Raw genomic sequence first — 24,463 nt, forward strand, 5'->3', positions numbered from 1 at the left:
TATTTTTTAAATATATTGTTGCTTGATATGCAAAGCTAGATAATCTCACTTTACAAACTTTCTGTGATTTCTGACATCTGTTTTCAGTAATATTTACATTCATTTATAGCTAAAATGAGGATACTTTTAGTAATCAAAACTAATATAAGAAGTTCCTAAGATGCAAATAAATTGAATAGACTTTTTCAAACTATACTTTTAAAAATAAATAAATAAAAGCTTTCTGTTTCAGATGTAATGTGGAAAGTTACCAGTACAAAGCAATACATATTGTATTCCTATTAGAAATATTTTGTGTAGTATTCTTCAGCTTTAGTTCAAGGCAAGGTCTTGCTCTTTATTAGATAGACCAGAAATACAGATTTTAAGACTTATGACAAACACCCTAAGGGTGCTCTTATCCTCACCCTGAATTAATTTACAACACTTTCCTTTTAGTTTTCAGTGTAGCAACACAACCTGGTTCCCTGACATTTTGGATCTCGGTGCAGTTTGAAAAATCTAAGAAAGTGCCATAGGGACCACTGAAAAAAAACCTGGTGATTCTTAGAACCCCTCCCCCCCAAAAGAACACATCCCCCCCCAAAAAGGCTAAAAACTAGACAAACTCACAAAGAAAAACCACAGGCAAATAACAACAAAAACCTAAAAAATTAAAATGAGTGGAGCAGGGTAACTTAGTGGGTGCCAGTGGTGTATCTGAGATTGCCCATTGGTGACACCATGAATAGCATACGGGTACATTTTTAAAAGTGCTTTTTATTACAATATCTCATACATGCTGTTCAAAGCCTCCCAAAAGAACTCTTTTAAATACTAGGCCACACCAATTTATAAAAGAGGGTATCAGAAGTGTTTAAAGTGCTTTTTTGAGGGATGAGAACATCTGTGTGTGGGGAAAGTATTTGGGGAGTGATTCAGTTGAACTGGAATTTATTTGAGTGGAATCTGTGAAGTGTGTTGGTTGTGTAATGGTGCTGTTGCGGCTACTCTTGAGTAAAGACGCCCAAGTCCGCTCTGTCTTTAAGAATTTTATTGTGCATAGTATTTACAGTGTGGAGATAGCAGAAAACATGACCACTCAGTCACTCGCAGAATCCGGGATTGGACCTTTCCGGCTACGGGACCAGCATAAGAGTTTGGGCACCCCGAAACACCTCCTCCCGACCTTACGTTTGGTGGCATGCTTTAATTTGGGCACCGGAAGGGGCTGCCTGCTCCCCTCCACCTCTTGGTCCTGGCGGCGCAAGGGCTTTCCAACATCATTGAGTGAGTCCTGACACCTCTGTCCCGCTAACTTCCTGATTCCCCTCACCTGACCCACTTCTGCTGCTCTCACTGGGCAAAAATGCTGGTCAGCAAAAGGGGGGAGGTTCCCTGTAGGAAGGTCCCCTGACAGGTTGCATTAGGGAATGTGGAATCAACCAGCTAATTTAACAGCTTGGAGCTGAGACCACACCCTTGCCTTTTATTGGTTGTGGTCTTGGTAAAGCCCCTTTATTCCTTCTAGTCCAGATAATGTGGACCTCATCATACTCTCCAACATTTCTCCAATGAAAATAGGGACATATCATTCTATAATGATAATTTTACTATTTATATCCCACATATCTTATTGGGTTGCCCCAGCAGTCTAGGCAGTTTATGACATATACAAAAGCATAATAAAACAATAAGCACTTAAAACAACTTCCCTATACAGGATTGCCTTCAGACAGCTTGGGGGTTGGATAACTCCATACCCTCCAACATTTTTCCAATGACAATTGGGACATCCTAAGGAAATGCGGGACATTCCAGGATCAAATCAGAAACCGGGATGGCTTCTCTAAATCAGGGATGCCCCTGAAAAATAGGGACACTTGGAGGGTCTGCCTCCAGTGTGGTGTAGTGGTTAAGAGCGGTAGACTCCTAATCTGGGGAACCGGGTTCGTGTCTCCGCTCCTCCACATGCAGCTGCTGGGTGACCTTGGGCTAGTCACACTTCTCTGAAGTCTCTCAGCCCCACCCACCTCACAGGGTGTCTGTTGTGGGGGAGGAAGGGAAAGGAGATTGTTAGCCGCTTTGAGACTCCTCCTTCGGGTAGTGATAAAGCGGGATATCAAATCCAAACTCCTCTTCTTCTCATTGGAGAGAGAATACCACAGATGGGGAGTCACAATGGAAAACGCTCTCTCTCTCTTATTGCCACACTCCAAACCTCAGAGAAAGCACCCAGAGAAGGACTTGATGAAGACCCAAGGGTCCAGGTAGGTTCATATTGGGATAGACACTCTAAAACATATTGGGCTCTTGAGCTGCAAAAGTTCTTATAGGTTAAATCCAGCATTTTGAATTGCATTAGCTAAGAATGTACCTTTTCTGATAGGGCCTGGACAATAAGATATTCTGGACACCTCAGCAGAATCTCTTGCTTCAAGGGTAGAGTCCTAATACTGCCAGATACCGGTACATGCCTTGCAAATGTGTCACAGGGGCCTTGTATGGCTCTATTCCCCCTCTAGGACCAGCGTGTAATAAGCCACTGGCTACCTCGGACAAGTCTGCTTTACAGCAAACTAAGGACACAATGGCCTCCATCGCCATTGCATAGGCTTGAACATGAGCACATAGCAATGTCCAATTGCATTCACTGTAAGTTTTTCCTCCACTTGTGCTCAAGCCATCTCCTTGCCTGCTTCCTTATTCTCAGCTCCAGGGTGTAGCATTTATAGAAAAGCAGGGTATAAAAACAGTAATTAAATGCCTTAAAGGGCACCTTGAAGCACAGCCTGTACCTGAACCAGAAGAGCAAAAGTCTATGAAGACTTCTTAAACTGGGGCCTTAACATCACACATGCCAGGACCCAAAGAACCATGGCACTAGTTTCATGAGCTGGAGGGGCATGGGGCTGTGAAAACATGTTTTCCTTGAGCAGTAGCCACCTGTATACAATAGTATTGTAAACTCACTTGCAAACTGAGAGAACCTTTCACAAGCGCTTTCTTCCATGGCATGGAGAATAGCTGTTAAAGTATGGGGTATAAGGATGGTGCTAAGTAAGTCTGCTGGTATAAGCCTCAGTAGCTGGCAAGATTTGAGCCACAAAGCACAATTTAGATGATTTGTTGTTGTGTTGTGTTGTGTTGTGTTAAAAGTAGCAGACACAGTAGAGAACACAGTGATGTTGTTAGACTGTTGCTGCCATCTGCTGGGTAAAATATAAGTGATCTCCAGTACTAAAACTAAGCTTCATTAACATGTTAACCCGAATTTTTAATGGCACAAAACAAGCACAAAACTTTGCTATCAATTTGGAGGGGATCAAAAATTTCGGGGTTACACATTAATGTAAACTAGTAGTTTATTCTACTACTAGTTCAAATTGAGCTATACACAATGATTAAAATCTAAATATCTATTGTACATTGATTTTCTACTTCCCCAGATATTTGAAGTATCCATTTTACAGTGAAATCTGTAACTAGGAAAAAGTAAAATATAACTCTGAATAAAATGTTATTAGAATACAGTGGTGCCTCGCTAGACGAATTTAATTCGTTCCACGGGTCTTTTCTTATAACGAAAAATTCGTCTAGCGAATCTCATAGGAATGCATTGATTTTGGGGGGAATTTTTTCCCCCCATAGGAACGCATTAATTGAATTTCAATGCATTCCTATGGGAAACTGCAATTCGCTAGACAATTTTTTCATAAAACAAATTCGTCTAGCGAGGCAACCTCCGCTCGAAAAATCCTTTCGTTAAGCGGAAAATTCGTTAAGCAGGGCATTCGTTAAGCAAGGCACCACTGTACATTGAAAGGCCTATTGCATCCAATATTCTGTTCTCACTGTGACCAACCAGATGCCTATGAAAGTAGACCACAAGCAGGACATGTAAAACCACACTCTCTAACACATGATCCCTAGCAACTGGTATGCAGATGCATACTTTGTCTCATTTGAGAAGGTAAGCAGTTAGAAGACATACAATTTGTGACAAATAACCACATACCGAGTAATCCATGGAAAAAATGCTAATCGCTTTTTTTACGCCATCCAAGTTGGTGACCATCACTGTATCTTGTGATTGTGAATATTGTAGTTCAGGCATCCCCAACCTGCGGCCCTCCAGATGTTTTGGCCTACAACGCCCATGATCCCTAGCTAACAGGACCAGTGGTCAGGGATGATGGGAATTGTAGTCCAAAACATCTGGAGGGCCGAAGTTTGGGGATGCCTGTTGCAGTTTAACTATGTGCAGTGTGAAGAAGTATTTGCCCAGTGGGGTGGATGACATTCTTGTTAGGGATGACTTCCCCTACTGGAGTCAGGCAGGGTCAAAGTACTGTAGATAATAAGCTGTGGTTCTAAATGGACCAGCAAACTACTTTTGGGGGAGAAGGAAGAACTGAAGCTGGTGTTGGAGCTGGGCCCAGACTATCTGGACACTTTGAGGTACTGTTGGGGTTGACCCTTTCTAGCAAGCTTTTCTACTTCCCCAGATATTCTACTTCCCCAGATACAGTATATAATTATGGGTAAGAACCAACATATTTGTATAAGCTGCTTTTCTTTTGTAAAATAAACTTTACAATTATTTTAACCTGGTCCATTAGTGTCAGTTGATGGCTGGACTCCAGAAATGTAGGGTGGTAAGATTCCTGCTGAAAGGTACTGTGGCTACATTTTATACCGTCTTGCCACAAGACTAACGAGATGAGCCCTACATCATATATCCAGAGTTGCTGGGGCAACCAAGACAAATGTACAGGGAAGAAGAAGAAGAAGAAGAAGAAGAAGAAGAAGAAGAAGAAGAAGAAGAAGAAGAAGAAGAAGAAGAAGAAGAAGAAGAAGAAGAAGAAGAAGAAGAAGAAGAAGAAGCACCCTTATGTAGTTTACCAGTGTCTAGCAACTTGCAAGCTTCTAGAGAAAAATAAAAGCATTTATTTATGAAGCATTTGATCTTGATGATTATTACACCACAGAAAGTAATGCCAATGATGTGACAGCAAAAAAAGGAGTATGCAGGTGAGGAATGCAGAACATCTTATCCTCAATTTCCAGGAACAGAAGAGGGTTTGGGTGAGACAGAAGCTGCATGGCAGTACCGTAAGCAGGTTCTGCACTCCTCATCAGTGGGTACCCTTTGCTTGCCATCCCCTACTTTCTAAGTGATTGGGACAGATCCAGCACATGGAACTGCTGGAATTATATCTACTTTAGTCCTCAGAGGTAATTTCTAGACTACCTTCCCAAGAAAGCTGGAGTCAAATTCTCGTGAAGAAAGCCTAATTAGCCAAAACATAAATTGCCATAGTTCTAGATAATTGAACCCCACTTTCTGTAATGAATATGTCTAGAGATTTTTTTTTATGTCGATTAGTGCTATAAACCCTGATTATCCTATTTAAGCATTATTGACTCCCCTCAGATTTCTAACTAGTAAGTAATAATAATTATTAGCTTGTCTCTCAAAGCTGTGAAGCCAAATTATTATTCTACTGTAATATCATCTTCCTACTTGCGGAAAATGCAGACTAAAGGACATGATAGTATACACAAGTAATCAGCAAGCAATGAATGGGTTGGAGATATGGGATATCTCTAATATTGTTCTATTTCCCAATTAATGTACTCACATTTCTATAATTTAAATATTATGGTTCTTCATTTTGGATGCATTCTGAGCAACTCATGGTGTGCAGATTTGGGTCTATACATGTACCAATGAGTTTGTTTCAGAAATGTTTGATCAGTTTCTTCCCTGCCCTGTTGATTAATAATTGTTACCATGCCCTATAACTACCACACCCACAAGCTTAAATGTAATCATAATTTCCATCATCATCTCCAGTTCATTTATTGCAAACACTAATGCAGGATGGAATCCGCACCTGGCCTTTTTCCGGACACAACATTAAACCACACTTTAAAATAAACTATGGCTTAATGTGGGCATTTGCTTTGCTGCTTCCCCACTCATATGTCAGGTGGGAGAAGAAAAAAGTCAAAGCCTGGATTATTGTGAAACATGAAGCCAGGCTTCTGGTTTGTTTCTCTACAACCTACAAGCTGAAGCAAAAGTTTGGTCCACCCCAGATGTAGGCAATAAAGTAAAATTTTGCATTGTACAACAGGCAATTAAGCCCATAAAAGCCCCCAGGGTTCAGACACAAGGGCAGAGACTTGCAGGCTGTGTCACTTGGTGGCTACAGAGGGGTCCACCCCGCTGCTGTATTTTTGGAGCTCCCAAGGAACGTGCGTCGGTCAGAGCAGTTCTCTGCCGGGGCCTCCGAGGTTGCGCCTGCACGTGTCTACCTCTGTCTTTCCTGCCGTTTCCTTAGGAGGGGAAGCGGCAGCGGCGGCGGGTGGTGGGAGATGAGGAGAGCCGAGACCCGGGCTGCCTGCTGACCTCCCTCTCCAGCCGCCGACTATTCACATGTAGGTGTCCAAGGAGCCCAGGAGTCCCACAGGGGAGAGGCCAGGGCAGGAGGCCTTGTCGCCGAGGTAGGTGCAGGAAGAGGAGGAGGCGGGTGGGGTGGCGGTACCCCTGGAAATTCAGTGAAACATGGAGGTGGTCAGGGGTCCTGACGTGGGAGTTGTGGGTGTGGGGTGTGGGTGCTTGTGTACGTGGTTGGTGGGCGAGTGTGGAAACGTAATTGAGGGTTATTGACCTTGTGGGGGGAGGGAAACAAATATGTGCTTCCTCGGCACGTATTTGGGCCACTCTTTGTCTGTTGTCTGTTGATTTATATTCCGATTCCCTCCCCCCGGTTTCCCAAGGCGTCCGAATGTTCTATAGGATATTTTCCTTTGACTCCCAACAGATGGCGCTATTGGATATGGTGTCTGTTCCTTTGACGTCCAATAGAGGGCACAATTTTTACACAAAATCATGTTTTTACCTGTGACAGGTGTGACATCTATATAATCTAAGTTTATACAAACACTCCCATATTGGAATGCAATCGGTCAAGCGGTTTTGGAGCGTGCTCATCGCACACAAACATGGACATTTTACATTTTTATATATGCTGACACATTATATATATATAAATAATAATAATATAATAATTAATAATAATTTATTTGGACCCCGTCCATCTGGCTGAGTCTCCCCAGCCACTCTGGGTGGCTCCCTATTGAATATTAAAACAATAAAGCATTAAATATTAAAAACTTCCCTAAACAGGGCTGCCTTCAGATGTCTTTTAAAAATAGTATGTGCCTGCTGTCTAATAAATCTTAAGAATTCTCAACCCACTTGTGTGTCTTCTGCTGTTTTTGAATCCCAGAAAAAGAACTATCATACCTTTGAAAAGACAGGTGGTTCTCTTCACATCCATATGGGTAGGATCAGAACGGTTGCTACAAGGAGAGAGACTGAGCATGCTATATTTTTGTTGGATAAATTTAAAAGACTGGAGGTATCCCTCCCAGAAACCCTAAAAGAAAAGGATGCAGTCTCCAAGTAGAAAGCTAGGCCTTTATTGAAATACAAATGTACATAGGAACAGCCTCAAAAATAATATTTCCTGTTTTGCAGCAAATCTGTCAAGTCATCCTCTCAGACGCTTCGGGGTTCCAGATGGAGATTAATGGGGGGTAAGGGGCATGTCTCCCCATACCTTTCGAGGGTATTGAAAGGGCACAACCCACGGTCGTCCATTAATGCCTTTTTTGGTTTGTGAGTGGGGCGCTGGGCTCCATGATTCAGGACAGCCCCAGCAAGCTACCTGGTAAGCTGTGGAATACCTTTGAATTCAGACATAATTCACAATTGAAAAGGCACCCCCTGAAAAGATCCTGATTTATGCTGAAGGAGAAAATCATATGTGTGGAAAGTTTGGAAATAATGAAAGACGCCAATTTCTGCTTTGCTTGAAGGGTGGAAGGAGGGGAGGGGAAGCAATACATACATCTTGTAGCTGTCAAAGACCAGAGCAGCTGTCCCTTATTTTGACTTCAAGGAGCCTGGGATAGGAGATACTCCCTTACAGTTCTCAAGCTCCATTTTAACACACCCGGGGTATGTAAATCACAAATGAGTTGAAAACCTCCTGAGTTCTTTTTTACAACTCCATTCTACATCCACATCCTCAGCTGTAACATTTCCCCCCTTGGAATGCAAATCAGATAAACCTCTCTTCCTGCTCTGGCATCAGGGCAATTTAGCTGACACAGTGAGATGAGGAATAATTCATGTTAAGGAGCCAGATGCCCCATTTCCCAGGAGGCTACAGTTTTGCTTATCCCACAAACCAAAGTTTGACACACAAAGAGTTCACAATCTCACTACAACAATGTATAAAAGCCATAGCAGAAATTGGTAACTGAACAGGTGATGTGTAGGGAGAAGGGATGACTGTATTTTGAAATGATAGTCGGAAAAGTTATTTTATTGGGAGCAGCAAGTGAGGGAGGAAAATAGAGGGGATCTCTGGGGTGGGTGGGAAGTCAGCTTTTAATTTTGTATTTAATTTGCATTAATTTAGTGACAATTAGTTAAAAATTATGGAAGAGCAATAAAAATAATTGACAAAAAAGAAAAAACAAGGAGGCTGCAAAGAACCACATCCAAAACAATGTTTCTTACACATTTCAAGATGACATACATGATTTTTAAACAACCAACAACTTTCCCATAAAAATTACAACTAATCAAACAAGCCTACTGCTCTTTTGACTAGCCCACCCCAGCCTTCTCATTATAATATGTGATCACGCATTGCCATCCTTCAATGCCTGATTTAATTAATTTCTGATTAATTATTCTTTTCTTTACCTGTCTACAACAAACATCTGTTATTAATCAGCCATGATTAATATATCTGTTCTTTAAGTTAAATTCAATGATACTGCTCTGTCTAGCCAAACTCCTTTCATGTATTCTCAGCTTTTCATTCTTTCACATTAGAATACAAAATGTACTTAAAACAATTTATTTTTCTGCTAGGAGAGGTTGGTGAGAGTTTATACACGTATTACTAAGCAACACTGCTAATATCATATATGGAATTTTAGAAAATAACAGAGAAAAGGGGAGATAATAAATCCTCAATTTTTAGGTCTGCTAGTATTTTTAGGTCTGCCTAAATTTTTTAGGTCTGCCTAGTCATTTTTAGGTGCTGGGAAGGTACAACATTCAAATCCACCACAGTACCATTTCTGCTCCACATAAGATTGTGCAAATGGCCCAAGAAAATGATAACAATTAATACAGCACCGCTGAACATGTGCAAAACCCTTTGGCAATGTCAACAGCATACCACAAGTCTGGAAGTTGAGTTTCTATATGAGGTGCAGTGGTGTTCAGGTAGGTTTGAATGTTGGCCTTTTCCTGTAACAAGAGGGTTTGCTAACCTGTGGCCTTTCAGTTGCTGAATTCTAACTCCTATCATCCTGACCACTGACTAGGCTAATAGGAATTGGAGGCCAGCAGGTTACCCTTCCTTGCCAAGCCTGTGAACCACTCTGAGACCTCCGTGTATAGGGCGGTATATAAATTCAACCAATCAATCAATAAGCCAACCTCCTTCCTTTAACCTCTGAATTGGTCCTGGGAAACAGTACCAGCATAGTAACATGTGAATGCTATCGGAAAGCTGCCAGGTTTCTCTGAAGATGAGCTTCTCATGAGTACAAATGCAGAAGACGCTTGAACTGTTCATTGCTTTACAGCATATCCCATCAATTACACACACTTTCCGGAGGGGAAAAGATAGTGATGCTCGGCTGAACATACCGTATATTCCGGCGTATAAGACGACTGGGCATATAAGACGACCCCCCACTTTTTCAGTTAAAATATAGAGTTTTGTATATATTCGCCGTGTAAGACTACCCCTCTTCCACCGCACCACACACCAAATAAAAATTAAAGAAACATCAGATTTGATTTCAATATGGTAATTTTAATTTGACAGTTTCCCTTTACAAGCCTTCAAAATCCTCCTGTTCATCATCTTATGTCATAAGTATATCAATGACATATTGTGGTCTATAAGCTATAAGGCAACTTCCTATGCTTCTGTGGGGAGAACTGGGTTTCATTGAAACTTGATGGCCTTTTCTCCACATCCTTTCCTGGGAGAGCTGCCCTTTCGCCACCGCTTCTTGCCCCGGGCCCCCCCCCTGTTTTGGGGCTCCTTCCACCCACCCAGAAGGCAGCAGAACAGAGAGACAACAGCCTTCTCCTTGCAGGAAAGCCTTCCCGGGTGGCTGGGCAAGCCGAACGCACCCAGCTCAGCCCCCTCTCCCTCTCTAAAGCAAGAGCACCTTCCACCCACCCAGAAGGCAGCACTTGCAGAGGAGAGAGACAACAGCCTTTTCCTTGCAGGAAAGCCTTCCCTTTTGTTCCTGCACACGGCTTCGGGTGGCTGGGCTGAGCGGGCTATCCTCTCTAGGACTCTTGCTCAGTTCCTTTTAACCCCTAGCAAGCCGAGCACACCCAGCTCAGCCCCCTCTCCCTCTCTAAAGCAGGAGCCGACAGTGTAAGAAAGCTTTCCCTTTTGTTCCCTCCCCCCCCTTTTGTTTGTCAGGCGGCTGGGCTGAGCGGGCTATCCTCTCTAGGACTCCTGCTATCCTGCCGCCTCACTTCAGGCACCTCTGTGTGCCGATGAAGAGGCGCTAATCCGGTCGAAGCCACGAGGGAGCCGTTCGCCCCTGCGGAGAGCAGCCCTCTCCCGAGCGAGCGCTTCTTCAGGGGCTCCTTTAGGGAAACTCTGCCATGACCCACGGCCGTTTTTGAGCTTCCCCCCACCATATGCAGCGACTGCAGATTCTAGTACCCGGCATATAAGACGGCCCCCCAACTTTTGAGACGATTTTCATGGGTCAGGAAGTCGTCTTATAGGCCAGAATATACAGTACTTTTGCTGTATATCTTCTCAGTTACGAGTCTGCAGTATAATTTGCGTATTTTATAGTAGGGTATTTTGCTAGCAAATAAAACAAAACATTCCAAAGCAGGTTAATGTCACTCTACCCTGTTGTGCTTATCATTTTCTGTGTACATGTTTTCCTTTCTCCCATGACATGTCATGATAGTGTCAGAAGAGCAGTCTTTTTTTTCTTTCCTGGCAGGGCTTTTGTACTTTTAGTAACTGAATGATATACTGAATTCAATCTATTGGAAACAACTTTTGGCTACAGTAGCTGCACTGATTCCTTTATCCAAGGCAGATAAGCAATGCAAGGGGAAGGTGGTAGTTGTGTGTTCATAGAAATATTATTTTCCTTTCTGAAGAGTTAGGGAATGAGATCCCAGAGAGATAGATACTATTGCTGTTTCTTCTTGATTTAGGTCTTGCATGATAACCAGTTCAACCATGTTTTGATTGTCCAAGGGTCCAGGCACAATCTAATCCTTTTGAAATCTCGAGCTGATTTGGATAAAGTTACACAAAGCTTAATTGGGCTTAAAAGTATAAGGGACTTAATACAAGTTAACTAAGGACAAGACTCCTGCCTTCAATCATCCACCCTAACTGTTGGTTTGGGCCCAGGAAAGGTGCTGAGGGAGCAATGGAATTATAATTACAGTACCTTTAGGCATTTTGTGAACTAGAAATCCAGTAAGTGGAAATGAACAAAAAATGCATTCTAAATGAATGAATGAATGTTTTGTTAAGTAAGATATGTAGTATCTAAAATCTGGCTGGGACAGGGGATTAGAGCTCAAAACAGTGCATCCTGAGTTGTAAAAATATAAAATTGAAGCTATGTTTTTAGGATGTTTTTATTCCATTCTCCTACCATAATTATTTCAAGAAACATTGAGTTTTACATGGGAAAATAAATAAAAAGGGAGGTATCTTCTAAAAGCATGGGGACAACTACAGTACAGTGGAACCTCAGTTTATGAACACCTCGGTTTATGAATTTTCGGTTTATGAACGCTGCAGACCCATCTGGAATGGATTAATCCATTTTCCATTACTTTCAATGGGAAAGTTTGCTTCAGTTTATGAACGCTTCAGTTTATGAACAGACTTCCGGAACCAATTACACCCATGCTTCAGTTTATGAACGCTTCAGTTTATGAACAGACTTCCGGAACCAATTACACCCATGCTTCAGTTTATGAACGCTTCAGTTTAAGTACTCCGCGGACCCGTCTGGAACGGATTAATCCACTTTCCATTACTTTCAATGGGAAAGTTTGCTTCAGTTTATGAACGCTTACTCTGCAGACCGTCTGGAACGGATTAATTCACTTTCCATTACTTTCAATGGGAAAGTTCGCTTCAGTTTATGAACGCTTCAGTTTATGAACAGACTTTCGGAACCAATTGTGTTCATAAACCGAGGTACCACTGTACAGTACTTTGAGAGGGATATTTTGTATGCAATGCAGCAGATACCGGTATTCCTGAGCATTTTCATAAGCTATTAAGTTTGTAGCCATTTGCTTGAAGAGAAAACAGTTTTACTCTAGGCTAGGGAGCTGAACCAGCAGAGCCCTGGTGTTTCTTTTTCCCTTCTGTGTGGAAGGAAAAATCGAAATGCCACCAACATTTCCTGTTACACTTCTTAATAATAACAGAAAAGCAAAACTTAATTGAAAGACGCTTCATATCCGACAGTAGTGGGCAAGAGGGCGGGTGTCCTTCAGGTCCCGGCCTGTGCAGGGTAGTGAGGAAGGCAACTTTGGGCGCGTTGTAGTCTTGCTTTTAAAAGCGTGGAGCCCCGGAAAAGGCGTCGTTTCTCCTCACCAAGGAAGGCCGGGTCACCATATTTCGGCTGGTAAGAGGAGGGAAAGGGAAGAAACTGAATACAGTACATGTTTTTGCTTGTGCACCGTACAGAATATAACGCTGAGGCAAGGGCGCCTCGAAAGAGGGCCGATCGCTCCCTCTTCGGCCATTTTTGCAGGAAGTCCAGAGACCGGCCTTCGCGCATTTATAAGCGGCGGCGCTGTGCCCCGGTTGGCTGCAAGTGAAGGGGAACAAGCTCCTCCTCTTTCCTGACGCCCCACCGCCATGTTAGAACGAAGGGGAGGGAGAGAGGAAGAAGGAGTGCCTGTGCTTTGTATGGGGAGGGGGCGGCGGCGGTGGCGGAGTCGTGCATGGCTTTGAGGAAGGGGCAGCTCATTGGCGGGACAAAGATCGCCTACGCGGTGTAGCGGTGCAGGCGGCTTCATGGCGGAGGCCGCGGCCATGAGCGGCGGCCGCGGCGAGCGGGTGCCAGAGCAGCCTCAGCGGGCGGAGAACAGCAGCGGCCTCTCCGACGGGGAGAACCGAGCTGCAGCCTTGGCCGCCGACGCGGAGAACGCCACACAAAATGGCGGCCGCCCTGAGAGGAGCAGGAGCGACGAGGAGCCGCAGTTCGGGGCCGCCGGCGAGGGCAGGGGATCCCCGCGCCGGGACCACCGCAAGGGCAGCGGCCCAGAGCAGCAGCCCCAGTATAGCGATGGGCTCCCCAGAGCCTCCGAAGACAACATGCCCCTTAAGAAAAACTTTCAGATCCCCAGGAAGAGCAAAGAAAAGAAAGGTGGTTCCCTCGCATCGCATCCCTCCCCCAACCCTCCCTCCAGCCCCAATTTCTCCCTTCTCCCGCTTCTCGCTCCACGTAGCCGCATTCCCGCCACAGCTGAAGCCTCTCGCGGGCGCGGAGAAAGTCGCGCTTAAGGTGGTTGGCGCGGATGAGAGAAGCTTATTCTCTCCTTCCGAAGCTGTAGGGTGGGGGTGGGGGAGAGAGAGAGACGTTTGGAAAACAACCCCCCCCCCGCGCCAAAAACCAACAACCCCCAACGCGTTTGGTTATGAGATGGCCGCTTTAGAAGAGGCTGGATACGGGTGTGTTTTTGGGGTGTGTGTGTGTGTGCGGGCTAAGTGTGGGCATCATCCGCGCCAGCTCGCAGAGAAGATGGTTCTCTGGAAGGGCGCTCGGGAAAATGGCTCGCCGACTTTTGCGTGCTCTGCAGCAGAGAAGAGAGGAGCATTATCCCTCCTGCAGGGTAGGCTGGCGAAGTTCTCTTTTTTCCGCCCCTGATGAAAGCCGTCTATACCGCCCCCGCGTTTTAGGAGGGAAGCGGCTGCCAGCACCTCGTGCCCTGGCGAGGAAGCTCTGTTCTTGCTTCGCTGGTCCCCTTGGCTCGACTGATCTTCTGTATATGCAGCATCTTAACATTTGCCTTTTGTGGCAAAAATGCTATTTCTTTTAATCTTTAATCTTTTTGAAGAGGCTGCCATTAGTTTACTTCAGGCTTTTTATCCCTCAAGAAGAGTTTAACTTGAGCAATGCAAATATAAAACATATTTTGTAACAAGAAAGTCAAAGGTAGGTTGGCTGGCCCCTTCCTGAAAGTTACAGTTATAGTCTGCAGTTGAAGATGATTCAAGCGTCCTAAAAGGTTGAAGAACTTTGCTAATTATTTGATGGCGCATGGCCTGCATTTGTCTAAACATGTGATCAAAAGAATACTACATAGACCCAGCCAATGAACAGTGTCCGATGTTCTGATGAGCATTTCTAGGAGACAGTGTGAACCAAAAATGTTAAGTTAGAAGAGATGCAACTGCTGCCAAAGTATCTGGTTTTAGGTCTTTATTGCGTGTATGTTTTAAATAGGATGTAAAATGATACATTAACCACTAGGTTCTTAAAGATAGCTTTAACATTGCAACGTGAGTGTGATGGACTCACGTGCTCTTGCACTGCATTACACACTGTTGCAGGTGGTACCCTAACCTTTAAAATAATGTTTTCTTGGGGATGCAATGAGTATCTCCAGGAAGGGAGGGAATGTTTGTTTATTACATTTATATGCCAGTCTTCAAGGAGCCCATAGTGACATATATGGTTCTTCTCCCCATTTTAGCCTCACAGCAACCCTGTGAAGTAGGTTAGGCTGAGACAGTGACTGGCCTATGGTCACCTAGTGAGCTTCATAGCTCAGTGGAAATTTGAACTTTGGCCTCCGTGGTCCTACACTGTCTCCATGCTTCACAATGGTAAATTCTGTCTAAATTTACTCATGAATTTATTGCTACTCATTTTGGAACTTCCTAGTGCAGTTACAATTCTTAATGAGCCTCTTGCAAATCATTCCGATTGTTTTGCATTGCTCCAGTGATTCTGAATGATCTCCTTGAGCACTCTTATGCTCTTCACTCAGTGATATCTGACTAGTTGCTGTGTATAAGGTGCTGTTATTTCAGTCCTTATCATGTGTGAACTCAATATTGATATACCTACTGGAAGCCAAGGTGTTCCACAAACTTACAGTAATTAAGATAGAATTTTAAAATCTTAATTTAACCTGAAAAATAGAAGAAATTCCTGCTCTAGGTGTCATCTCATACAGCAGCATAGGCTTAATAAACAAGGGGTGGAACATGATATCGTGGGAACCATATTGTCCAGAGAATTGTAGAAAACATTTGACTCAAAAAGAGCAAAGCAATAAAGGAACTAATAGAAGTATTATGTAATTGGCTTTTTCCCGAGATTACTGTATTTGTGGCGAGTCATAATTCCATGGAGACTTTCTTACCACTAATTGAAAGAGATCCTCCCCCCCTTGAGGAATGAACTGGAGAGCAAACCATGAAAGAGTTGAAATATGAGGGCCTTCTTAATCTGAAAGTTGATACATTAGACCATTTTAACATTATTACCCTTTACCAAGTTTCATATATTGACCACTTTTTCATAAGTACTATCTCACATTTCTTGGTCAAATCTCAGGTTGAGATCTCCAGTACCTGGTACTTAAAACTATTTCCTCCCTTTTGAGTTTGGAACTCTTGTAGCAGTTCTATGCTGTCTACTTTAAGGAAATTTTATTAATACACTTCTAGCAGTATTATATGTGCAGGAAGGATTTGTCAAGAGGTTGCAGCAATTGTTTGGAATTCTATTTTGTTCTAGGTTTGGGAACTAGCTTAACACTACTGTCTGTGAAGGAAATATAAAGGTTTGAATAGTATTCTCATATCTTACAGATGAAGTAAAACTCTTGGTCTCAGTATAGAAACTACTGAAGCAGAAGTCTATTAGTCCCATAGCACAGTGATGGAGCACTTTGCTTTGTATGCAGAAAGTTCCAGGTTCAATTTACAATTTGTTGTTTTTTGGGCGCGGGATCAGGTAGCTTTGAGGCACAGCAGTTTTGCTAGTCAATAGCAAATGATACTGGGTTAGATGAACAAAGAGCCTGACTTGGTATAAGGAAGCTTCCTATGTACTAATATGATTCATATGGCCGACTGGAATATAACAAGCAAGGTTCTTGCATAAAATATAGGTGAACTGAAAAGTAGGAGAGTCCTGATGGAATCCAGGAGAATTCTATAGTTGCTATTCAGGTCCTATTATTTCTGCTTGGTTGTAGTCTACATTTGAGATTCCTGGTCTGTGTGTTGTCTTTCTGGTTCATACGACACATTATTTTCTGTATTCATTCATAGAGCTGGGTGGCCAACTCCCAAGAGACTGTGATCTACTCACAGTTTAAAAAGTGGCAGTGATCTACCCCCCCATTTTGGGGTTCAGGTCAAAGAGCTTTTTTTAAGAAGGAGGAAGGCCCTTTTTTCTGGGAGGGGGTAAAATGTTGAGCTTTTTTTAGGGGAGCCACAGTTGTTCAGCTTCTTTGGGGGGAGCCAATGATCGTCCAGTGATCTACCACAGACGTCCAGTGATCTACCAGTAGATCACGATCTACCTGTTGGACATGCCTGATAAAGAGCAAAACCATATAAAAAGTCACTGAGCTCCATTACATTGTTATTGTGCCTGTCTTCCCTTTGTAAGAAGTAGTTCATTTCAGTGAAGATTGATAATTTTTTTAAAAAAAGACTCCAGTTTTAAATAAAAGCCAGCACATTACTTTCTGCTACAAGTTCCTAATAGGTTGCAACCAAACAAAGCATCCAAACTGTGGTAAGGCTTCTGCTAGTGGAATTTTCAAGGAAGCCATTTTTGTCATTTCCCCCTTCAGCAATCCTGCACCCAATAGTAATCATGTGGCACTTTTCTCCCCCACGTCCTTTTTATTGCTCCACCACACTCACTCAGTTAAGCCAAAATTTGGTTTAGTAGATCACTCAAATTGGGACTCATGGTTACGTTCTCTGCTTATTAAGTACAGGCTGTATGCAAAAACAAACATTGACTACAATTTGATGTTGGTGAGGAGAGAGCTTAACTACAAGCCCTGGTTAACTCAGTACTGTGCAGGGTGAACCAAAGTGAATCAGGCCAGTGGCCCATCTAATCCAACATCCTGTTTTCACAGTGACCAACCAGATACCTGTGGGAAACGCACAATCAGGACATGAGTGCGGGTTTTTCCAAGTGCCCACCTGCAAATCCCAGCAACCAGTATTCATAGGCATACAGCCTCTGGCAGTGGAAGTAGAACATAGCTGCCATGACTAATAGCCATTGATAGCCTTGTTATGCATGAATTGACCTAATCCTCCTTTAAAGCCATCAGGCATGCCCCTGGAAGTGCACTTCATTGTCTACAACAGATGCCAACAATGACTGTGGCCATCACTGCCTCTTGTTGGAGTGAATTCCATAGTTTAACAAGGAACTGTGAAGTTGTTCTTTTATCTGTCCTGAATCTTCCACCATCCAGCTTCATTGGATGTCCATGAGTCCTAGTGTTGAGAGATAATGGGGGCAGCGGCGGCGATTTTCTCTGTCCACTTTCTCTACCACACATAATTTTATAGACTTCTTCCATGTCACCTCTTTGGTGCCTTTTCTTTAAACTAAAAAGTTCCAAATCCTGTAAGTGCTTCTCATAGCGGAGTCATTCCATCCAAGTGGCTCAGCTCCTCTCTTGGAGCCTGCATGTTCTTGCAGCCTCAGTAAGCCAGTTTGGCTTACCATGATTGGTGGTTCAGCCCAATATAAAATTCCTAAAATCCAGAGGTGTGGAATATACCCACATGGGTACAATACCCTTGGTTATATTGTAAAAAATGAAACTTGGACACATTTTCTATTTTAAGATGCTGTAATGCCTCATTGTTATAAGCAACAGCTTTAATAAAGATCAGGCTTACTAGCTGCCGTGCTTCTCAATATTCTCTGGTTGGCCTCTGTTATTTTCTCCTACCAATAGAGAACCTAAAAAGAGGACTATAATGGGAAAAAGAGCACTTTTTTTCTTCTTATAACACTCATTCTCTTCCTTACTTCCTTTTGTGTACTCTGCCAGACTCAGTTCTATAAATCCCCTAGCACTTGCTTGAGTTCTCAGTGAATGTTTGAGAATGTGGAGAAGCAGGGATCTTTTTGCATAATTTACAGTAGGAAGAAGCAGGGTGGATTTGATTTAAATCAAATTGATTTAAATCACTAGTTAGTAAAACTTGATTTAAATCATATTTTTTTACAGAAAGACTTATTCTTGCTGGTATCTTAATACGTATTTACAACCAGAGGAAGGTTTCATTTTTTGAATAATACATTTTCAGAGTAGTTTGTACAGTTATATCAAAAATTACTGATTTGGTTATACTATTAGAAATACTCCCATCATCCCTAGCTAACAGGACCTGTGGTCAGGGATGATGGGAATTGTAGTCTCAAAACATCTGGAACAGAGACTCCTGAGCAAAAAAAATGTGTGCCTTTAATTCAGGTATCTTCACACTCTGTTCTAAATTTCCTTAAGAAATTATGGTTGGAAGACTAAAATATCCTTAATTTATAAGTTCTCAGCTTCCAATATTTTCCTCCTCAGCCCTTGGAAGAATAATGTGGATTGGAGTATGGAGGGGTGCTGGAAAAGGAGACAAATGCTGAAAATTGGGTAGAAGTTTTTCATGCTCTGCTGTTTATCATTGTGAAACTTCTACTATAGTTAATGCATTCTACTTACGAAATGTTAAGTATTCTGTAAGTGGTCTTTCAAGAAAAGCTGTAGGCAATGCAAACTACCCATTCAGACCTGGAAAAATGGAACTTCTAAAGAAATTGAGCAACTAAATTTACTTATTAATTTTGCAGCTTTATCCTGTGCAAAAGAAAAAGGAATTTATTTGATTTTATCTAATGTCCTATGCTCTAATGCTTTTCTGTACCTTTAAAGGCGCTCTGACAGAGAATTGTCCACTCTTAGATGTGCATGGTTTCATAAAATGAACTACAGGCAACTCCTGGTTTGGGCGTGTCCGAATGACACGCAATCATACATATGTGCATGGTGCCAAATCTGGAAGTAGTCCCAAAACAAAGACATCATGAAAAGGGGTGGGTCTGAGCGGGCTTATGCATTCTCTGCTGACACATGCAGGGATCTGGAACACAACCCCCTTGCAAAATGAGGATTGCCTGCTGTAACACAATAGCATTTAATTGCAAGACACACAGAATTTAATAGCAAGACACATAGATTTTGAGATACTTGTTTTCTTTCTCTGTAGCTCTTTTTCAGCGAGTAGCAGCAGGAACTCGTGAATTTCAAGAGATTGTGAACATTTTGCATTCATCTTACTTGGAAAACCATTCAAAGGACAATTTCACCTACGAAAAAGCCTGTTTGGTTCATAGTGAACTGTTGGAGAAGGAGGTGAGTACCCAACGTTCACACATGAAATAATACCTGAAGTACACAAAAACGTGTTCATATTAATACGAACAAAACTACGTTAAGTTCCATGGGAGGCAGGGACGGTGAGGGGGGTGAGACATATTTAATTTATTTATGATCCTGCCTTTTGACTTCCAAAAGAGTTTCAAAGCAGTTTACATTGATAAAACGTACAAAACGTATTTTAGAATATATAACTGTTGCAACCTTATGTCTGTTATGTCTGTGGTTGCCTACTTTGTTTTGCACAGCTCATTGTCATTCTACCATGTATAAATAAACAATTTATTTATAAACTGCATTCAATATTTAGTTCACAATTTTTGACTTTTCTGGTTACTTTGTTTATCTTTCTGTAGAATTCAGACTTTTGACATCCTAGATCATACAAGGTCACTAAATTATAATGTATGCTAGCTTCTGTTGCTATTAGAATTTTGTCTTTTGAAAGTTCATAGAGAAACGAAGAGAATTGAAACAAGATGGCCGATCAGAAAAAGAGCTAGAGGAAACATTTGCATTTCTAAAGGTTGACCGTGAGATGGTAAGAATTTTTATTTCTTTTAAATAACTATTGAAGCATAATGATGCTGAAGGAGACAGAGTTTGCAACTTTCCTAATAATGCAAGGATGTCTGCTTACTCAATGGAACTTCTATTATTTTCTCTCCCTGTACGTGCCCTGTCTCCTGGCAAGGATATGTTTTGGAGGGTTTGGAGAATCCTCAGAACAGGGCTGAGGCTGTGTGCAGTGGGAAGAAAACAAGGGAAAATTCCATAGTCTGACAGGGAGACTTAATTGGATACAACCCATATTTTGTGGGGGAAATCTTCCAGCTGACACTATTATGCTTCTGTTGAATTGTGAAATGCACATAATGGACTGCCTAGATCTAGGTCCTAGATTGATTACCCTTGAGAAGTCATACTCCTGATTGTCTTCCAACAATTGACTGTACAACCAATTGAACAGTATGGTAGAAGTTTATTTTAGGTTTACTTCATAGTAGGAGAATGTGCTATTAGAAATAGTTGACTAAACCGGAGTATTTGAAAGCTGTGCTTGGCTATGAATTAAATGATGGTTACGCAGTGGAAATTACATTTTTAGAGAGGGTGGAATATGGATAGTTCAGATTAATACTTTAGAGCAAAAGATGATAGTATGATATTTGGTGAAAAGATTGAATGATAAAGTCCTTCCAAGTAAAGTGATGCGTATGCATTTCTGTGTGTATGTGTTTACATATAGAGAGAGTGAAATTATTGTTATTGCTATTATTTATTAAATTGGTATACCACCCTATACCTGCAGGTTTTTGGGCAGTTCACAAGATAAAATCACAAGATTAAAAACAAAAATAATAAAAACAAAAATGACCCAATAATCCTCCTCCCCCAACACATTTTAAAAGGCCATTGTATGTCAGTCAACCAAAGGCATGGTTAAAGAGGAACATTTTTGCCTGGTGCCTAAAGGTGTATAATGATTGTTAATTGAAGTGTTGATATTTATTGCCAAGTCTGTGCTCTAATATTGCTAACTAACTTATTTTTAGGTGCAAAACATATGTGAAAATGGCTTGCAGGTGGGCCATTCAAAGATAACAATTCTTGGCAACTCTTCCCTAGGTAAATAGCATTTTTCATTTCCATGGAATTTATGCCTTAAAGAATAGTAGAGATATTCAGATGAGTGTTGATTCATGGGTCAGGATTCAACTACTGTAAGTTGTTTACAAGGAATAAGGTCTACCTGTTCAACAAAACTTTCATCCCACATGCTCTTTGTACCCTCTAAATCTGTTTTTGAGTATGAGGAGAATCCCTTGAACAGGGTGAAGGGGTGCATGAGGAGAAGAGGGGAAAGTTTTGATTCAAGCAAACCTCAATCTTCACACACTTACCCTACTTGGCTCTATGTTGAATCCACCCATAATTTCTAACTAGTATGTAAAATCCAGCTTCAACTCCCAACAACTATGCTGGAAGTTGTGGTCCCCTGCACTCTCTCACACTCTTTTGGAGTGTTCTCCAGCCCTTCAGGAAGTACAGTGGACTGAAGGAATGGGCAAAAATAGTTTCCTGCTTTGATGAGTGGGGACAGCCCATATGCAGAAAGTTTTGATTCAAGCAAACCTCAATCTTCACACACTTACCCTACTTGGCTCTATGTTGAATCCACCCATAATTTCTAACTAGTATGTAAAATCCAGCTTCAACTCCCAACAACTATGCTGGAAGTTGTGGTCCCCTGCACTCTCTCACACTCTTTTGGAGTGTTCTCCAGCCCTTCAGGAAGTACAGTGGACTGAAGGAATGGGCAAAAATAGTTTCCTGCTTTGATGAGTGGGGACAGCCCATATGCAGAGATTTGCACTTGGGAACTCTAGATCCAAGCCAATATCTCATGCCATATCAAATCAACACACAAAAACAAGGGTTTTGTCACCCACTATCTCAGATTTTGATGAAAATTGGTGTACACCTTTCCCCTATGGTTGAAAGAAACACCCTTAAAATTTTCTCCTCTATCTCAAATGGTTTTAATTTTATAGCACTTCAGAGTTTCGCTATATCTGCGTTGTCTATCCTTCTTAAGACCCTCAGCACAAGATACCCTTGTGTACCTTTTGTTTTCCCCCTCTATAACCAATGATCAGATCTCTTTGAAATTTTACATAGAGCTCAATAATACGACGAGGATTTCAGTTAAAAATACACCAACACTCAAAAGATGTTGAAAATTATTGCAAAGACATGCTCTTTCTTGACAAAGAATGAAATTTATGGGGTTTTTTTTATTCCTTGTAACGTTTTTTGGACATTGTGGGGAACTTTCCTACAATGTATAGCTGTAATAGAAAAATAATAATGAAACAACCATTTTAAAATGTCTAATGTTTTTAATATTTCTGAAATGAATAATTATTTTTAAAATAATTTAATTCTAATTTGATGTACTCATATTTTAAAATATATACCGGTAATATTTTTAATATTTCTGAAATGAATAATTATTTTTAAACAATTTAACTCATATTTGTATATAATACTCAATTTTTTATTTTTTGCAATATTTTTCTTGCTAGGTCCTATTTCCTTATATGTCAGGATTTAATGTTCTACTGATTGTAAATTCTTTTCTTTTATTCCTGATAGCCAATTTTCGTAACTTCTAATTCAAATATACCTAAATTAAAACAAGTCTGCACCTTAAAAAAACCCCTATAATAACCAATATTATTTTAATTTTAAAGATTTACAACTTTGTTTCATTAATTTTTTTTCTTTTACAGCTATGGATTGTAAAAAAACACTAGGCTACACGTGCATTTATAATTTTTTAAGCATTTATAAAATCTTTTGAGTGCTGGTGTAATTTTTCTGAAATCCTCATCATTTTATTGAGCTCTGTGTGGTTATCCTTATGTTTGCTGTAACAATAGACCACACAAAATTCTCAATCATTTTTAAGGTTATAAAGGTTATGAAAATAACTTTCCGAAAGAAAAAAAACTTTTCATAACTCAAGATTTGGTTTTATCATCAGAGGTGGTTAAATATTTGCACTTCTGTTTGATGTGCATTAGTTTTGTCCTTTCAGATAGAAATCGTTTCAGTAGTTTAAAGGTAAAGGGACCCCTGACCATTAGGTCCAGTCACAGACCATTAGGTTGGCAGGAGCTGGGACTGAACAACGGGAGCTCACCCCATCATGCGGATTCGAACTGCCGACCTTCTGATCGGCAAGCTCTAGGCTCTGTGGTTTAGACCACAGCGCCACCCGCATCCCTGAGGACAAATTCATATAAATACTTAATTAAGCAAATATACTGTTTATCAATGAAGCTGTGGACCATTAGGTCCAGTCACGGACGACTCTGGGGTTGCAGCGCTCATCTCGCTCTATAGGCTGAGGGAGCCGGCGTTTGTCCGCAGACAGTTTTTCCGGGTCATGTGGCCAGCATGACTAAGCCACTTCTGGCAAAACCAGAGCAGCACACCGAAACACAGTTTACCTTCCCGCTGGAGCGGTACCTATTTATCTACTTGCACTTTGACATGCTTTCGAACTGCTAGGTTGGCAGGAGCTGGGACGGAGCAACGGGAGCTCACCCCATAGCGGGGATTCGAACTGCTGACGTTCTGATCGGCAAAACCTAGGCTCTGTGGTTTAACCCACAGCGCCACCCGTGTCCCTTCAGTAGTTTAATGGGAGATCTGAAAAATACGTTTTATGGTAATAGGGTTTACTAGGAAACTTCATAAATGTTGAACCTTACTTTGGCATTTGTTCTTTCCACATTCTCCAGGTGTATATCTTTCTAGGTATGCTGATTTATTGCAAGCTAATCCTCTGGAGGCCAAAGCAGTGGGCGATATTATTATTTTTAAAGTAATAAAAGTAAGTTTAAGCTGTTTTTCAATTCACTCACAGTTCATTAACGTATGCCCTTTTAAAAAAATTATTCCCAAGGATGTATTTTATAATTGTAATCATTTTATTTGTGCTTATGTTTGTATTTGCTATTTCTGTATCCTGCTCTGGGATCTTATGGTATGGGCAAGTGAAAAAAATCTTATGAAATAAATAAAATGTAATAGTATGTTTCTTAATACAGCAATTTCCTGACATGAATCACTTCAAATAGAGCATTTTTCTGTATCTATCAGAGTCACTTCTTATGTTGCAGTATTTAAATTTTTAAAATTTGCTAACAGTTGCAAAAGTCATTTTCAGAAGTTAAAAGAGTGTCTGGTTTGTTGATGGAGCTAATGGCAATTGCAGATTTTTCAAAAGACTACCAACATTTAGAGTAGCTAGTGAGTGAACAATAAATATTTGGCTAATTTATGTGAGTTCATTGCATATAAAATGGTATGACTTCTTAGGTTTGCAGTGTGCATTATACTTGGCAC

At 41.4% G+C, this 24,463-nt stretch overlaps 1 protein-coding gene across 7 annotated transcripts in view; it reads left to right on the forward strand.

The window, feature by feature from the left end:
- Positions 1-13,014: 13,014 nt before the first annotated feature.
- Positions 13,015-24,463, forward strand: part of TASOR (transcription activation suppressor) — a 67,456-nt gene continuing 56,007 nt past the window's right edge. For 5 of the 7 annotated variants that reach the window (XR_004692009.2, XR_004692008.2, XM_060271427.1 and 2 more), the window contains exons 1-5: positions 13,016-13,479; positions 19,374-19,519; positions 19,992-20,084; positions 21,100-21,172; positions 23,857-23,948. Coding sequence is in view for 5 of the 7 variants with exons in the window: in XM_060271427.1 (XP_060127410.1) it covers positions 13,128-13,479; positions 19,374-19,519; positions 19,992-20,084; positions 21,100-21,172; positions 23,857-23,948 (756 nt within the window). In the remaining 2 variants the exon portion in view is untranslated. Of the gene's footprint in view, positions 13,480-19,373; positions 19,520-19,991; positions 20,085-21,099; positions 21,173-23,856; positions 23,949-24,463 lie in introns of all 7 variants that reach the window. The other 2 variants (XM_035106353.2, XM_060271426.1) reach the window with 1 other exon arrangement.

The sequence above is a fragment of the Zootoca vivipara genome, chromosome 2, assembly GCF_963506605.1.
Source record: "Zootoca vivipara chromosome 2, rZooViv1.1, whole genome shotgun sequence".
In the NCBI taxonomy this organism is placed as follows: domain Eukaryota; kingdom Metazoa; phylum Chordata; class Lepidosauria; order Squamata; family Lacertidae; genus Zootoca; species Zootoca vivipara.